Genomic DNA, 19037 nt, shown 5'->3' on the forward strand with positions numbered 1-19037 from the left:
TCAAAAAGCAACTGGAAAAAATTTTCAGATTATAGTCGAGTCATTAATCCACTTAGAAGAAAAAATAACATCCTTTAAAGGAATGGGGCTTGAACTTTTCTCATTTCAGCAATTGTGTTGCATGTACTTCATCAAAAGTAGCAACAGAAGTAGATGAACCCAGGTAACAGTCTCATTTCTTAGCGATACAATTTGGTTGTTCTGGTGTCAACCATACATGGGGTTGGGCAGTCAGATACCTTATTGATGAATATTTGTCAAATTTGGTGAAAAGAGAATCCGTAACCGGCGAGGTGTCATATTCAGGGCAGTTTTTTGTTCTGATAGGTCTAGGACAGTTTGAACTGTTCTGTTAATAAAGTCCTGGCATAGACTGAATTTGTCCACGGAAATTGTCCACAGAATTTTTCGACGATATTTACTGAAAGATGAAGGTACATATATGCCAAGACGAATTGCTTCGATGAACAGTCGTCACAATTTTGATATGCCTCAAAATGTTACTAATTCCTTCGTTTTGAAACGGGGTGACAGTATAATACCACTTTGGCTTCTAGAATAAGTCGAGGTACCAAAGAAAACTCCTTTGCAGTATCAACAACATTATGCTCTCTATTCTATGCACATCATCACTGTTCACAAATTGAGAGTTACTTGCTTCCTCGCTTTGGAGACCCTATTAGTTCCAACTTTAGATATACACGCCTTGGCAACACATAGAGCCGAGCTCACGGTTCTCGAAACATGCCTCTTCTGCCTCTGAAGAGCACACTTGGCACCGACTATTGCCTCCTCATTTTACCCGCGACCCCACCCTCCCCAAACCGCTTTAGTGTCGCGGGGTTCTCGCTGCAAAGTTCATGTCAACGAACGGTGTTCGGCAGTTCTACCGTCCCGTGGTCGCATGACAAGCGCTTACTTTCCCAGTAAGTTGGCGCAGTCACAGTTCTTAAGCGCTGAACAATGTTGAATGCAGTTTTTTGAACAGTGAATAGTGATGAAGCACTCTTACTCTCTCTGCCTCATACACTTTTTCACTCTAATTCTTTAATCGCACCCGCAGCCGAGCTCACAGACTCCCAGATAACTTCGCTCTGCATGTCTTCTTCTACTACTTGTATCAAAGAAAACACTCCCCTAAGGTTTTCCGTAGCGTAATTGATACTGATAGCTGTTTGCCCGAATAGATCCGGCTCGGGAAAGATTTAATATGACATTGAACCTTCTAGGCTATCCATGAGGAACTACAGTTTGCCAGAGCCTCGCCGGCAAAATATATACATGATACATTAATATTTGTAACAAAATTCGGCTTGGATAGGTGATTTTAACAATTGAGTTGGGTAAACTGTGAAGCTGTAAAGTTTTGTATTGCGCTTAACAACCCCTTCAATCCCTCGTTTTGAACGTCCAACTAATCGCGTATGGCGTTGTCATCTTCCCATCCATATTTTCGTGATAATTTTTTAACTTATTCACCTTAGTCCTGCGACCAACTGCCCTACAAGGCACGCTGAGCAGTCTAATATTAAATATGTGGAGAAACATCCCCAGGGCCGGATTAACAAGTAGGCAGAATAGGCAGTTGCCTGGGGCCCCGATTTTAGGGGGCCCCCGAAAAATGAAAAAGACTTCAAAATTTTCTTACAAACATAAAATTCTAGAGAGTGAAACAAAAAAAAAAAAAAATCAGAACTGAAAATAATTTTTACTCCAATAAATAAAACTCGATTGACCGCATTCAAAAGGCGACGACCGACGAACTAGACAAGGTTCCTAAAAAGGATATTTCCGACTCATTTGACAAATTGTATTAGCGTGCAAAGAAATGTATCGAAGTGAAAGGAGAGTATATTGAATATTAAAAAATAATTATTTCAAAATGTACACTGGTTGTTTTTATTTTGGAAAATTTCGGTTATTTTTGAAATAGAGGGTGTAGAAGCCTTCAACTCTATTTTGACTGCTATGCGTTCAGTGAGTAAGTCATTGCAAAGTGAAAGAGCAGATTTGAAAACGTGTGCTTTTTTTATGGATCGTTAGAAGAGACTTTCATTCCGTGAAAAGTTCAATGATTTCGAGGAAAAAACAAAACAATTTTTACCTGGTTTAGGATATATAGAAATCGTAAAACGTACTCGTCGTAGAAAAAAACACCCTAATGACGGACGGAAATGCTCCAGAAGTAGAATTTTCGCTTGCCGATGATTTTAGGACAAAAGGTTTCCTCGAAGTCATCGACAATCTTCACAGTGAAATCAAACGATGTGCGAAAGTGTATATGGAAGTTTCAGAGAGATTTGCATTTCTCATTAACTTTTCTCCAAGTGATGGAGACCTCCACGAAGCTATAAATAACTTAGTTATTTTTTATTGTAGAGACTTGGAAAAATTTTTCATTGAAATTAAACAATTCCAAAGTTACGTGAACTCCAGATACGCTGACGCACAAAAAACTCATAGTCATTTGTATAAGATTCTAATGGAAGATCAATTGACCGATGTATTACCTAACACAGAACTAGCTCTTCGGATTTTTTTAACTTTAATTATCACAAATTCTTCTGCCGAACCATCCTTCTCGCAATTAAAAAGAATCAAGGCTGCTGAAAGAGCTACAACGCGACAAGAGTGCCTCAAGATGTTAGGTATACTTTGCATTGAGTCAGATTTATTGAACAAAATCGAAATTGATGATATAATTTATGAATTTGCCGAAAACAAATATAGAAAACGACATGTTTAAAATGTAGGTAGTAATTTTGTAGATATTATTACATTGTGACAATAACATTTTTATGAAAGATATAAGTTTGTACTTTTTAATCCAAAAAAGAGGGAAACGTACGTGAAAAAGGGACCCCAAATTGATGGTTTCCTAGGGCCCCGTTGAGGGTTAATGCGGCCCTGAACATCCCCCACCCCTACCTTTAACACTCCCTCTGCTGTAGTGAGACCATCGTTCTATTTCAAACGGCCTTGTAGATTTTGCTCGTCTATTGTTACGTGATTGATTGCCGTTACGTTCTTTGTAAATCTCTTTTAGATATTCAAATATTTCGTCAAAGTTAGTGTTTGTTTTATTACTCAGCGTGCTTTGCACACAGAGTATATTAACTTTGATTGGATAACGGTTGGTTGTACAGGTATAAAGGAATCGAGATAGATATAGACTTCCATATATCAAAATCATCAGTATCGAAAAAAAAATTGATTGAACCATGTCCGTCCGTCCGTCTGTCCGTCCGTCCGTCTGTCCGTTAACACGATAACTTGAGTAAATATCTGAATCCAGAATAGATTGGTATTGAAAATGAGCGAAATCGGATGATAACCACGCCCACTTATTATATATATAACATTTTGGAAAACAAACAAAAAACCTTATTATTAATAAATAATACACCTAGAATGTTGAAATTTGACATGCGGACTGATATTGAGACTCTTTAGAAAAAATTTTGAAAAATTTTTTTAGATGGGCATGGCACCTCCCACTTGTGATAAAATCAATTTTCCAAATATTATTAATGATGAATCTAAAATCGTTAAACCTATCGTAACAAATTTCGGCAGGGAGATTGCCTTTACTATAAGGAATGCTTTGAAGAAAAATTAACGAAATCGCTTAAGTACCACACCCAATTTTATATATAAGATTTCTAAGAGGGTCGTGGACGAATAAAATAAGCTATATCTTAGTGAAAAAGAGCTTTGTATGAATACAATTTTACTTTCTAAATTGAAATATAACATTAAATTGGAAAACACTAAAATTTTTGAAAAAGGCGGTGGCACCGCCGTTTCTATGTTTCGGGAGCCATAACTCGAAGAAAAATTAACATATCGTAATGAAATTGTGTACACATATTTTGCTTATAGGAGAAAATATTTCTATAAAAATGGACGGGATCAGTTAAAGACCACGGCAACTTAGATATAAAACAAATTTAAAGGGGTCGTAGACTACAATAATAAGCTATAACTTAGCCAAAAATAGTTTTGAATCAATGATATTTCACTTATCAAGTGTTAATGTAAGAGGAAATGGCGAGAAATTTTTTTAAACGGGCGGTGCCACGTGTTATGTAGAAAAGTAATTTATCTGAAATGAAATGTACAATTGAAGCTCACGCTGAGTATATAATGTTCTGTTACACCCGAACTTAGACACCTTTATTTGTTTTGTTTATTATTCTACCATCGACTTCGAAGATATTTCATAATTCTGGCTAAGTAGTTTAATGCAAGGCCGTGTTTCAGAATAATATTTTAAAGATTATACTTACATACGTATTTATACATGGCACACGTGGGCTCAAGCTACATCCACCATTTTGCAATGCGCACTCATCAATATCACGACAATTCACACCACTTCCCGTTAGGCCAGCTGGGCATGGTGCACATGTGAAGGAACCTGGTAGGTTTATACATTTTGTTGCGCATGGTGGATGAGACTCATTACACTCATCCACATCAATCGAACAAGATGGTGTCAGACCATTCGTTTTCCAACCAGCATCACAAATACATTTATAACCAAAATCATCGTTGCTATTAACGCAAGTACCATGGCCGCAAAGTTCCCAAGTTGATGACTGCATGCAATCACCTTTCCTCTGTGTACAATGAATGCCATACCAACCAGCGCTGCAAATACAACTATAGCCACCATGTTGGTTAACACATTGACCGCCATTTTGACAGCCTAAATCGGTGCCGGCATAGAGAGCGCATTCGTTTACATCCGATTGGCAGGTTGGACCCTAAAAAGAGAACAAATTTTCGGATACATTTAAGATAAGGATCGATGATTTTGTGATTTTATTGGAAAGTGCAACATGTTCTGGGCTTTGTATGCTCATTTGCACAAAATTTTGTTGGGCACTCAATTGTTTTCACCGTTTACCTTACTACTCTAGTGGTGGTGTTACCAGATTTTGTACTAGTACCAAATAAGTACAAGTACGCAAGTACTTAAAATCTAAGTACAAAGTATAAGTACTACAGTACTTGTACTTCGAATCCGAAAGTACAAGTAGATATACTTACGAATTACTTGCAAGTACACGAAAGTACTTTTTCTGTCAGCTTGATTCATAAATGGAAAATCAAAATATGAGTAAAATTCATATTAGAAAGCAAGAGGGAGTAAAACAACATATTAAATAAGTATAAATTGTACAACAGCTAACGATATTAAAGTAGTTTTGTGTGTGCCTTCATTAGTACTAGCTTTTCAAACAAAAAGTCTTTCATTGATTGCCTTCTAGGACTATAAACAATGCCTGCTAAGGAAAATAAACGCTCTACTGGATTGGTATTGAAAAGCTGGAAGCTAACGGCGTATTCATTTTGAGTGATTGGTCTTTGATAAGAGGATAACTCTGAAGCATATTAAAATACCTGTGAAACTCTTCTTCAACCATTTTTTCAAAGTTATGTGATCGTAAGGGTGCTGGTTGATCCGCTTCAAAACCGTTCAATAATTATTAAAGGACTTCGAAAGTACTTTCAAGTACTTTACTTGTACTTCAACAATTCAAGTACAAGTACGTCGATACTTATACTTGTACTCATTTTTCGAAGTACTGAGGTACTGATGCTTGTACTTGTACTGGTACTTTTCTTTACAGATCTGGGTGTTACACTATATCTAAACTTGTTGGAAGCTAGTTGAAATTATAGGTTCAAACTTCAAGGTAGTCTATATTCGTAAGGCCGACCATCTACTCCATTTCATCGCAGAAGTGGCTGCAGTTGATCAGCGGTTCACTTACGTCAAGTAAGTTTTCAACAAATCTACTCACTGGAAGATTTCGTCAAACCGAACTGTCAAGGAAAGCTGCTTGTAATTCGGTTGATTCATTATGTAGAATTTGCGTTTGGTATGACTGTTCTATTGGCGATTTAAACTGGTACTAGTAAGAAAAGCACAATGACGCTCAATACTTTTGCCTTCATATCCCTCCAATCACTCATCATCAACATTATATAACGCGTACCTGCCTAAACGAGTTTGGCCGTCTCCTAACTAGGCCTGTTCTCTGTTATTTATCCATAGAGCTCGATTAAGTGTGGGACTCCCCTTTCCTCTGCTGGTAAAGGCTGGTGCGGATAGAAATGCGTTCTTGAACAAAACTCATACATCCATACGCCTTACAAGATCTATGTCAAACAGCCGTTGGCTCGACTTATATTCTTAACCAAGCTTGCAACAGTATATTTTCCCGTCGTTCCTACACTCAGGGCACCAAATCTTAGGTACATCTTGCTGTAAGCAACCCGTGAGGTACGTTGAATGGCGGCAGAAAGAACAAGATGTATTTGTGGGTTCACTCCGATATACCCGACTTCAGTGGTCACTGAGGGCTCACTATTCCACAAGAGATGTTGCTGTGGGGGACGCTTGTCTTGGAACAATCTGCTTATTAGATATAAATTTGTAAATATATTCAAAATTCCACAGAACAAGTTATGCTATTGGCTTGGTTTCCAAAATGTGAAAGCCACTACTAAGTATTGGACAGCAAAAAAGGACGTGTGGCACTCGGGGACTGCCGCGGTAAAGCTATTGCATATTATCAACTTATGCAATTATAATATTTATGCAACATTTTGTTTTCTTTGATATTAATTCAAGTTTTGTCTTTGATATTACTTCAAGTTAACCTTTTTAAGCGTGGTGACCGATAAGAAAACAAATTTTTTACTTTTATTGAAAAAATGAGAAGTTAATATTTAACTTTCACTTTAACTTTAACTTTATTTTTAACTTTAACTTTAACTTTAACATTCACTTTAACTTTAAATTTCACTTTAACTTTAACCTTAACTTTGACTTTAACTTTAACCTTAACTTTAACTTTAACTTTAACTTTGACTTTAACTTTAAATTTCATTTTAACTTTAACTTTAACTTTATTTTTAACTTTAACTTTAACTTTCGCTTTAACTTTAACATTCACTTTAACTTTAACTTTTACTTTTACTTTAACTTTAACGCCAATATTGTGAACCGTGTTGCCGGACAAGGCTACGTCCGCCTAACTACGAATAATACCACAATAGTAAGCTGCTACTTGTCCCCGAATGATCCCATTCAAACGTTCAGGGACAAGCTTGAACTTATTGAAGACGACCTGAGGGACTTAACTAGTAACCTGGTTGTGGCGGGAGACTTTAACGCAAGAGCCGTCGAATGGGGAATGCCGCAGACTAACATCTGTGGAAGGTTAGTCCTTGAGATGGCAGCCAGGCTCGGTTTGAACGTGATTAACACTGGTAAGACCCCTACATACCGACGGCCAGGCTTTGGATACTCGATCCCCGATGTAACACTAGTGTCAGAAAGCCTGCTGCTGACCGCTGCTGGATGGAGAGTCGTAGAGGATCTGACTGGCAGCGATCACAACTACATCACTTTCCACCTAAACGACCCCGGTCAGAAGCAGATCCCGAACGGGCCACGTAGAACAAAAGCATGGGACGCATTCAAGGTCGACTCTGCCACGTTCTCCGCATCAGGGCATCCCCCAGTGCCCGACGGATAATCAGCAACTCCAGTCCGACGGAAGAGACGGTTGAAAAGACAATGAGCTGTCTTCGCCACGCTTGCAACCTCTCTATGCCACGGAGGGGAGTGTGGAGGGGTAAAAAGCAGCTATACTGGTGGAATAACGAAATCGCGGAGCTGCGGACAATATGCCACAGGATGCGAAGGCTAGCAACTCGCGCGCGCGGCAGGCCTGAGGCTCTAGAAAAGTCGGAAGCGTACAAAGGAGCGAAGAAAGCTCTTAGTGCTGCCATTAAGCAAAGCAAGCTTAAGTGCTGGAAAGCGCTTTGCGAGGAAGTGGATCGAGACCCCTGGGGCAGGGATATAAGATAGTAATGAAGAAGTTCCGCCAAACCAGCTGATGGACGAGAACCAAATAAGGAACATTGTGGATGGCCTGTTTCCCACCCAACTGCCTAGGGAGGGCGGGTACGTTACCCATGAAGATCGCAAAGTAGAACCATTCGAAGAAGAAGAGCTTAAAACTGCCGTGCGAACTATGAAACCTAGGAAAGCATCTGGGCCCGACGGAATACCCGCGGAGGCAATTAGACTAGCTGCAAATAACTGCCCAGAACTTATGTTGCACATGTACAACAAATGTCTCGAAGAAAGAACTTTCCCCACCATATGGAAGACAGCACGACTAGTTCTCATTCCAAAAGGGAAAGGAGATCCCAACTCTCCATCATCCTACAGTCCCCTATGTATGTTGGACACAGCAGGGAAATTGATGGAGAGTCTCCTAAAGCAACGCCTCACCAGAGCGTTACAGGACGCCGGAGGACTGTCGCCCAGACAGCATGGTTTTCGGAGGGGGCACTCCACAATCGATGCCATAGCAGAAGTTATAGACGCAGTCAAGAAAGCCGAAACAGCGTGCCACAGAGCAAGACCTATAGTGTTGCTGGTCACGCTGGACGTCAAAAACGCTTTTAACTCAGCTAGGTGGGAGGACATGCTTGAGGCACTAGAAAGCACTTTCAAAGTACCGCAATATTTATTAGAAATTTTAAGGGACTACCTAAGAGAGAGGTATCTAATATATGAAAGTACTCATGGTCAAAAAAAGGTAAAAATAACAGGTGGAGCAGCCCAGGGTTCGGTACTAGGTCCCGATCTCTGGAATATAACTTACGACAGTCTTCTTCGATTAGACATGCCAGAAAGCACCTTCCTCGTTGCTTTTGCAGACGACGTGGCAGCTGTGATAATAGCACCAAACTGCGAGCTGGCACAGCTAAAATTAAACCAGGTCATGCGTAATGTAAATAGGTGGATGGTTGAGCACGGTCTCCAGTTAGCAACAGCCAAAACGGAGATCGTCATCCTCACAAAGAGACGTATTCCCACTACCAGGAACATGATGGTTGGGGACCAGCCAATAGAAACACTCGCTTCAACGAAATATCTGGGAGTGAGGTTAGACAGCAAACTCATCTTCTCGGATCACATACGAGGGGCCTGCGAAAGAGCTGCGCGCATAATAGCGCAGTTGAGTAGATTAATGGCAAACACAGGTGGCACAAAGCCATGCACAAGGAAGTTGCTTGCATCAGCCTCGGATTCTATACTCTTATATGGTGCAGAAATCTGGGCGAACGCAATGAAATACCGGAAGAACCGAGTCGCCCTCACCTCGGTCCAACGCAGAGGGGCGCTGCGAATATCTTCGGCTTACCGCACGGTATCAGCTGAAGCTGTCCTGGTCGTTGCGGGAACCATACCGATATATCTTCTCGTTGAGGAAAGAAAAACAATATATGATAACGGATCGCAAGCAAGTAGAGCTGCTGTTGCCATGCAGGCGCGAGAAGAATCAATCCGACGCTGGCAAGATCAGTGGAGCAACAGCATCGTAGGAAAGTGGACTAGGGAACTAATCCCTGAACTGAATCCATGGTTGAAGCGACCGCACGGATAGGTAGACTTTTACCTGACCCAGTTTCTAACGGGACACGGTTACTTCCGCAAATACCTACACAGAATGGGTAAGGTTGATAGCCCGAGCTGCCTGTACTGTGGGAAAATAGATGATGTACGCCACACCTTCTTCGAATGCAGGCACTTCTCCCATCAGCGAAGGAAGGTAGAAGAGGTACTTGGCGACCTATCCCCGGGCAGTGTCATTAATAACATGACCTGTCGAAGAGACAGATGGGATACGGTCAGCACATATGTGAGGCATATACTTACCAGTAAACGAGAAGACGAATGCCTAGCCCATTAGCGTTAGAGTAGCAATAGAGCTCACGTAGCGCGCACCCGTACCCGAAGTAATGCTAAACGCGGTCCCAGGTACGGTGATTTGCGCGGGCCGTGGGAGGTTAGGTTTTAGTGGGTAGGCCTTCATGGAAGAAGGGAGTCCTACACTCGGAGAGTCTCGCAGTGAGGCTTAAATATCCCGGTCAGAGCATAAAGCATTTCCTCCTTCCACGAAACACAAAAAAAACAAAAAAAAAAAACTTTAACTTTAACTTTAACTTTAACATTCACTTTAACTTTAACTATATTTTTAACTTTAACTTTAACATTCACTTTAACTTTAACTTTTACTTTAACTTTAACCTTAACCTTAACTTTAACTTTAACCTTAACCTTAACTTTAACTTTAGCTTTAACTTTAACTTTGACTTTAACTTTAACTTTAACCTTAACTTTAACTTTCACTTTAACTTTAACTTTATTTTTAACTTTAACTTTCGCTTTAACTTTAACATTCACTTTAACTTTAACTTTATGATCCGGGGTGGGCGTGAGCTTAGCACCTGTTAACAAGCCAACCTAATATAAACGCACGCAAGTCATTTTCTGTCAAAAATGTCTCATGCACATACAACTTGTATGAAGCAACTCAAATTGAATTTGTTGCGTGAAAACCTAACTCGATTTCCAATTTTTGTTCTGAGTGACATTTAGATTTGACGTTTGCACACATGCTTTACATGCCAACCTAATAAAACCGCACTGCGTTTTTTAGCGCACGCAAACAACCGGCGTTTTTTGCCCTAACCCAAATAAGCATGCGTTGCGACAATGTATGTAAAGCATGTGTGCAAACGTCAAATCTAAATGTCACGCAGAACAAAAATTGGAAATCGAGTTAAGTTCTCACGCAGCAAATTCAATTTGGGTTGCTCTCATGCAAGTTGTATGTGCATGAGCCATTTTTGACAGAAAATGACTTGCGTGCGTTTATATTAGGTCGGCATGTTACATTGTCGCAACGTATGCTTATTTGGGTTTGGGCAAAAAACGCCGGTTGTTGCGTGCGCTAAAAAAACGCAGTGCGGTTTTATTAGGTTGGCTTGTAAGCGACCATATATGTATACGATAAGCGATAGCACAATGGCTACTTCGTGAAAATCAACGACAGCTCTTTTAGTTTGATCATAGTACAGGTCTACAAGTAGGATATGTAGCAGCACGCACATACACAGCCACGCTCACCTGATAAAATGCTTGTTCTTGTTCGTTTTTTGTGTGGATGCTATTTGGCACTGTTGTACTTCTTAGGTACAAGAAAAGGGTAGTAACTGCTAACGAAAACTGCGTAAAATTTTTATCGTAAAATTACAAAGAAATGCCTTTATTTACTTTCAAACGGGCACTTAATTACATCTCTCTTTAAAATCCATATGTTTTGGACAATTTTAATTAACAAATTGTGATGCTTTATTACAGGGGACGATTGCTAAAACACGACCAAAACCGTCGGGGGAGGTATTAATAGACGTGTTTTTGCCTCGGTTCCAATAATTCGAATACTTTTTCGCCTTTGGACTAGTGATAACAGGACAAAACGCGTCTTTTCATTTCTCTTTCCACATTTTTGGACGGGTTATTGCAATCAAACTGTTTTTCGTGGAGAACTTTTGAACGGGTAGAAAAACTTGGCACCCCTGTTTGTATTCTTAATACTGGAATAACTACGCGTCCTCACATATCCCAATTCAAGACTTTTGTATAATTTTCTGTAGGACCCATAGAGGTGCCATACATTTTCATACTAAATTGGTTAAAAAAATTTACCATCACAGCAACCCATATCTGATATTCTGCTCCTTTTTTTGTTTCTCTGCGTCGCTTCCAACGACTGCAACCCCGTTAATTTTGACACTTCGTTCAGTGTCAAACGCATGTTCCACGCAGGTTCCACTGAGTTCCACAATAGTTTGACACTGACCGAAGTGTCAAAATCCAATGTGTTAGAAAAGGAAAGGAATTGCTTCCTTCTCATACATATCATACTTGTAAACCTGTACTATGAGTTTGATTTCGATGGTCTTTCGGTGAGGAAGCGTCGCACGCGCGCTTAAAACAGAGTACAAAAGAATGCGCATGATACATGTTCACCGTTCACATAGTGTACCTATACAAATCAAACTAAATAAATAATTGATTTTGCTTTCGTGCTCGCTACCAGTGTTGCCAGGTTATGCAAAAAAAAGAAGCTAGATTGGCAAAAAAAGGTTATAAAAGGCTAAATTTAGAAAAAAAGAAGCTAAAAAAAGGGCCAGAAATTTTTTGGTTAATTCATAAAATTTTTTTTATATTTTAGTTTACACATTTGTAAATAAAAACTTATAAACATAACTTCCTGTTTCAAAACATATCAGGCACATTTTCCTTGACTAGCACATGGACTTACTTTAAATGATTGCATATGTGTATATACATAAAAAAATAATACAAACTAATTATTTATATAAAATATTCCCCGTCTGAAGAATCAGAAGAGCTTAAGTCTGGGTATAAAATTTGGCTATTTACCATAGATATGAGATCACCGGTAATTTCAAAGTCATTTCAACATTTTGATAAGCGTTTTAGAGCATCTAATATTAAGCAGCGCATTAAGTATTTTAATTTTTAGTTTGTTCCTTAATTTAGTTTACAGAATTTTCATGCCACTAAAAATTCTTTCAACCTCCGCGTTACTGAGTGGTAATACTAAAAAACTAAATATGAATTCGACAAGTTCTAAAAAAGGAGGTTCGTTTAATGCATTTTTATGTTCTCGTACTTCCGACCAAAATTCCATGGTGGAGTGTACATTTTTCCATTGTATAGTTATAAGTTTTCGCCACTGCAGCTCTATTAATGCTATTTTGCTTGAAGAATAACTATACTTCTCTTTTTCAGAGTAAGAAAATACATCTGGCTTTGAAATTTTCTACGAATTTCCAGCAGAAAAAGAAGTAATCTTTTGTAGAGCTGCCATCGTAGGTCACATTGCCAATTATAACTTGTCCAGATTTAAAGAGGACTAGACGAAACTGAGAGTTCTACCCGCATAACGTGCTTTGCCGACAAGCCATAAACTGTCAAGTGACACATTCAGTCCAGTCTATATGAAGTCTTTATTGTCAGACCAGTTCAGCCTAGTCAAATTAGTTATGAACAATAATCAGCTGTATTTGAAGATCGGGTATCAAAACCAAGAATGATAAAGCAAGGTATTCCACTGGCTAATTTGGTGAGGTTGTGGAGAAAATGTTTGGCGTAATCAACAAAGGGGCCAATTATATCCCTTCGTGGTAGACATTTTCGAATTTTATGCCTTAACACGGAGGATAGTACCCTGGTTTAGTCATTAGTTAGTATCTCTGTTAGTCCAAGTTTGGAAGGGCTCAAGGCTCGAGGCCGGGAGGCCGATAAATCTACCTCTCCACCTAAGGGTGCAATCCGGCTACCTACTGAGTATATCAGAGCAAATACTTGAACAGTTTCAGCAGGGAAAGACGGAACCCCCTCATTCAACATTGGAGGATGAGCCTGAGCATGCGTAGGAACCCGTGGAAAGTGCTGATTCTGCTCCATGCATTGTATTAGAGGTATTTCCTTGGTTCAAGGGGATTACCATCCACGCACATGGCAACTTAGCCCACTTATTCAGATAGTGTCATTCACCCCTCTTATGGATCATCACCGAGTGATGATGACAGTGCGCACGCTCCAAGCGACTTGCATGGCACCACTATATCCATAGCCTCTGCCTTTCCTCCGCCTACCTTTAAATAAGTCGGATAGCGACAACTAACTCTGGATTATGTGCAAAGGCTTTTCATAATAAAAATTGAGTTGGAGGTTCTGCCAATGACGAAGGCAACCTTGTTTTAAACAAATTATTCTGAAGTATACTCTTGCTTGATACTGCCAGCCGAACGTAAAGAAAATAGAGCCTACGATGTTCATCTTTTGCTCCCTTTATATAGCTCTACCTCTATGTCTCCCTTTTCTGCCATTTTCCTTCTCCCTCTAACTTTCCAAACACCCTTTCGTTTTCCTTCTATGCATCGCTCGAACCATAAATCAGCAGAGGTAACACCAAATCGTATTCGGTTAACGCTCTCATACAATTCCAACTTGGATAGGGACGTACCTATCCAACACAATATCGAACTAAAACTTCACCCAATCTTTTTCGCAAAATGTCACACTTTAAAATGCTATTAACTCGAGTGAGAGCAAACTTTCTAATTGTACTAACCTCAAAGTTTTTCGTACATTTACATAAGAAACCACCGAAAATATTTATACATGATCCTCCATTTTCGCAAGGATTACTTTTACAACTATCCAGCTCGAGCCGATCCCATAAACTCTGCACCTTACGTTCCACACGTTGCAAGCGGGTTTGAAAGCGACGAAGAGATTGTGTATTTGACCGAGTTCTACAGCAGCACCGGAAAAGAAAATAGGAAACTTAACTAAATCAAACATCCCCAAAAATGTATTTGTGGACTCCAACTTACCTGTTCAAAAGCGTACGGAAACGTGGATCCAAACCATCGGTGCCAAAGATGTATGTTCGCAAAGTTGAAAGCTCATTGGAGAGTACGACTAAATTATCTTTTTCGATGACATCATTGTGCATTGACGAAGATCCATTCGGCTTTCCGCTAACCAGCAACAAATCCAATAAATCGTATTCATCGTTGATATTAATGCGCGATGTACCATCCAGACGAAAAGTGATATTGCGATTTAATCCGGATTCTACAATAAGATTGCCATCCTTGGTTATGATTTTGGGGCTAGAAAAATATAATAAAGGATATATTAGGAAAGCGGTGTATAAGAGCAGACGAAAAAAGAACATTTTTCTTAAATTTTTGAATTGTACCTTGGGGGCGTTAATCTCTCAAATACAGAACCCGAACGAAAATTCCCAGTTTTAACTTACGTTCTCTTAATTACAAGAGCTGAGTCTTTTAAATGTTCTAGGATTACTTTTGACACCAATGCCAAACTGGAGGCAAAATGGAGCTAGATAAAAATTGAGACCTGAGGCCAAAAGTCGCGGCACAGATGTACAAGAACGTTATGCGGCCAATCCTAATATACAGAGCACTGATGTTGTGAAACGTTGTCGAGCAGAACTACAAGAATAAAACGGTAGGAAAATTTTAACGATCTCACTGCGGTGTATTCACAGGAACGTTTATATCATGCTCTTCAGAGGCTTTAAATTTTATATGTGATGAGCCACCGATCGATCTATTTCTCAAGGTAACGGCAAGGGTACCCTCAGACTTCTGAAGTTGGGTCTCTGGAATAAGCACAACCTTATCCGCCTAAAGTTAATAGCTCCTATACCACGAAAAAATCTTGTTTCTACAAGGAGGGATAGAAAAGGATATAAAATGCCCTGAAATTTTTGCCCTGACGGTAACGTCCCTTTCTATCCGTCCTCCTGGTCTCAGCGAGAGTCTTTTAATTGGAGATTTTCGGTATTCTGAAGGCATGTAAAGCATTATTGAAATAAATAGCACCGATAACAGGGTAGCTATAGCAAGGCGGCTCGGGTCAACAACGAACATCAAGGGCATTGTATCGACCCAGCGAGTTAGGGGGTTAGAATAGAACCGCGGTAGGTATGCCTGTCGTAAGAGGCGGCTAAAATACCAAGTTCAAGGGATTGTGTAGCGCAACCTTTCAGGTTGCCAGCGCAATATAGCTTCTCCAAACCCAATTGTCAACCTCACCTATGCGTGGCGAATCCTATTTCATTAACAGCCGAGGGTCTGGCGACCCCGAACTCCTCATGGATCTAGGGGGTGGGAGGGCGGTATGACCTAGAAGGTCGCATGTGGTCATAACAAATCGTTCCCGAGATGGTCGGGCTTGGTACCGGAACGTGCCGGATCTGCATCCGGAAAAGGACCATCACCTTGATAACACTCCCCAAGGCCTTCGGGAAGTGTTCTTATCGCTACAACAACAACAACAAGGGCATTGTATGATGTATGGTAACAAAATGGTCAATTAGTAAGCACAGCAAGGATTTCCTTTAGGGACAGGGTTGGAGGATACGGTTGCGCACCTGCCATGTGATTGTACAGCGCCCTGTCAAAGCAGAATGAAGTTTTTGGCCAAAGCCTTTTTCGAGAACTTCCCATGACTCAAGATTGTTAGGCCGAGTTTCTCAAATATTCAAACTCAACGTATGGCTATATGTAGGAGGACAAGAATCACGCATTGGCTTTTGAGCATTCGTCAGCCCTCTTACATTAGGTTTGATTGGTTAATTTGCGGGCTATGAAATCAAAGTAGCGCGTTATCACAAATTGGGTTCAATGGGGACTGGCCGCATTAACCAAACAAACATAACAATTTGATCAGGGTTCGCCTTTCGGTTATCACAGGAGACTGCAAAGTAAAATCTTAGCATTAAAGCCCTTGTGGCTTCTAGATTCAGAGAACATCCGCGCATCCGAAAACTTCGACAGCGTACCGTTGGCTACGCTTTTAAAATGATATGTGGAGAGACGAGGCTTTGTTTGTGATGGGCGTAGGACGATTTTACATACCAGTACCCCTGATAGCCATTCGGAATGGTACAACTCACTCTTCAAACAGAAGTAGGCAAAATACTGTTTGATACACTTTATTATATCTTCACCGCCTAAGATATGGCCTGGACCCCTCAAACCTTGGAGTCTGAGAATTTTGATCGCCTCTTACGACCCGGATGTCTAAGAAATATTCTAAGCTCCTTAACCTACATTGGTTCTCATGGTGCTGACCAAAAATGGTCACGAATTCATCGATACAAAATAGAGTGAAGCTTTTTTCATGGCTGTAGCAGTCGAGGAGCAACCCACATTCCACTAAGGCCTTCATATCAGCACTTCGCAGCGAAAGTCAGCAGCGCCGACTAGTATGTTCAATACAAACACTGGAGGTCTCTTGCTGCTTTTACTCTTCCCCTTTCAACTGACGTTTGCTGGGAGAAATGGATTTTATTCAAAGCCACCGCATTTACTATGAAAGCACCACCACCTATCCATACGCCTATCGTTCGAACGATCAGCCGAATTCATAACATCTGAGAAAGGCACTTTCATCAATTTTAAAAAGGGAAACTGTACAAAATATAAAGAATGCACCGATCATTTTTTCGCTTCAAGGTGGACGTGCTTTCCGCAAGGTCATTGAATCCGCACCGGCTGGTATCATTCCCGTTGGAGGACTTCCGGAAATCCAGACACATTTTCCAACTGGGCCGCAACTTTAGCGAGAGAACGTGACCTTGTAAGACAGCAAGACCCCCTCGACCTTCAAATTAGGGACATAAACCTGCGTATCAGACAGCTTTTAGACAAACGCAAGCGGGAAAAAATGGGAGGAACGCCTATAGTACTGTAACCTCTCTGCCAGTATTTGTTAACTTTGGCATTCCTTGTTCGACAAGTTTAGACGGCAGGCCAGCATAAGCACATCGCGTCCACTCTTACCATTACGACCAATGGCAATGAGGGATTAAAAATCTGGTGCTCACCATAGAACAGTACTTATACCGTTAGACTTATCAAAAGAACTTTATACGGTCAATCACAGCACGTTAATTCAAGACCTGGAAGGGGGTGCCCTTCCTCCTAGTCTCTCAAAAGGTCGGCAAGCATCGGTGTAATTCAGGAACGTAATACATAAACCCAGAAGAATTAAACAAGGCGTGGCACAGGGTACTTCGCCACCTGAAGGATTTATCAATGTATCCTGGCTCACCCATTGATAAGCTATACAATAAAATAAACGACTATCTCCCTAGTCTCTCCAGTTTCTTCGCTCGCGAAACCTGACCACCGACCAGATCCTCGGCGACCTTATTTACAACGATGATAAGACAAATATCGACCATATTGGCCATCCGCGTCGACGGCATTCCGGTGCTGACTGTATTACATCCAAAAATACTGGGTGTGACGTCCGATCAGGATATACACTTTTGGAGAGCATGCAGCCGCAATTGAACCTAAAATTCAGAGCAATAACAAAATCCTCAAATCTCTTGCCGGTAGCAATGGCCAGTCGCTTGAATGCTAAGCGTCCTCAAGGATACACCTAGAAGAAACTACACACCTGTAAAAACACCGCTTTCAGAATCGCTACGGGTTGTCTTCTTATGTCCGGAGAACACCATCAACGCAGTGAGGGGAGAGTACTCCCCATAACTGAGAGAAATGAAATGCTGAGCAAACATCTTCTGCTGAAGACCTAGAAACCTGGGCTTCCCAACAGACATCTGCCTCCCAGTGACTTGAGTTATCGAATATGGCAGGTGAGAACTAAGCCAAATGTAGAAAAAAACACAAAGAGGTCCTCAGAGATATTCACAAAAAGGTCGGACCTCTATGCCAAGAACTGCCCGGTGAACGCCGTTCTTAAAGACAAATACCCGGAGCTCGCAGTTGAGGAAAGCAGCCTTCCCTGGTAGACGCTCGTCTATCTAGCTCACCTCCGATCTGGATATTGTAATAGGTTAAAATTTTACTTATACAGAAACAAACCCCTGTTTGTAACGTGTCCCCACATGATACCATCTATTTTTTCAATTACAATGTGGAACCAACGCCTCTAACATCCTTATGCCTCTGGTTCCAGGTTGAAACTCAAGCTTCCTCAGACTCCCGTTAGAGGAGTGGTCGAATGTGGATGAGCCGAAGTAATCCAACTAAAACGTTGACGTATACTGGGATGCTGACGTATAATAAAAAGGTACTGCGAGTTCCCTAAATGCGTCACAGAAACGCCCCTTTTAACATTTTTTTCTTTTTAACTTTTAACACTCACGAATTAATGAAGCCATCTGCGGGCTCTTCTACAGAAATTATAAAATATATTAAATGCAGCAATAACGGTACACGAAAGGATAATTTCCTTATCCTGTAATGCGACATTTTTATTGCTTCCCAAGCACCGCATGAGCAAATATCGAACACAATTCGTGTTACTGCGAGGCGATTTAAACTCCGTCTTTCCGCAAACTCAGCTAAAGTAAAACTATTTTGATGCGCCGACTTGCACTTAGAAAATAAATTCGGGGCGTTACATTTGATGCCTACGCAAAGAACGCCCCCATTTGAATTTTTCTTTTTAAATATTTCAAAATATGGAATATATTTTGCAGATATCAACCAGCATACTTCTAAATAATCTCGTACCAATTGGTTAAAAGCATTTGGCTTATCAA

The 19037-nt window shown here is 40.5% G+C and overlaps 1 protein-coding gene across 1 annotated transcript in view; it reads right to left on the reverse strand.

Annotated features, from left to right (window-relative positions):
* Positions 1 to 18818, reverse strand: part of Cubn (Cubilin) — a 67721-nt gene extending 48903 nt beyond the window's left edge. Inside the window, exons 1-4 of the mRNA XM_067783331.1 lie at positions 18638 to 18818; positions 14317 to 14598; positions 14052 to 14235; positions 4290 to 4769 (exon numbers count right to left, since the gene is read on the reverse strand). Coding sequence (XP_067639432.1) covers positions 4290 to 4769; positions 14052 to 14235; positions 14317 to 14598; positions 18638 to 18744 — 1053 coding nt within the window. The 5' untranslated portion in view covers positions 18745 to 18818. The remainder of the gene's footprint in view (positions 1 to 4289; positions 4770 to 14051; positions 14236 to 14316; positions 14599 to 18637) is intronic.
* Positions 18819 to 19037: the final 219 nt, after the last annotated feature.

Source organism: Eurosta solidaginis, chromosome 4, assembly GCF_040869045.1.
Source record: "Eurosta solidaginis isolate ZX-2024a chromosome 4, ASM4086904v1, whole genome shotgun sequence".
NCBI classification, from domain to species: domain Eukaryota; kingdom Metazoa; phylum Arthropoda; class Insecta; order Diptera; family Tephritidae; genus Eurosta; species Eurosta solidaginis.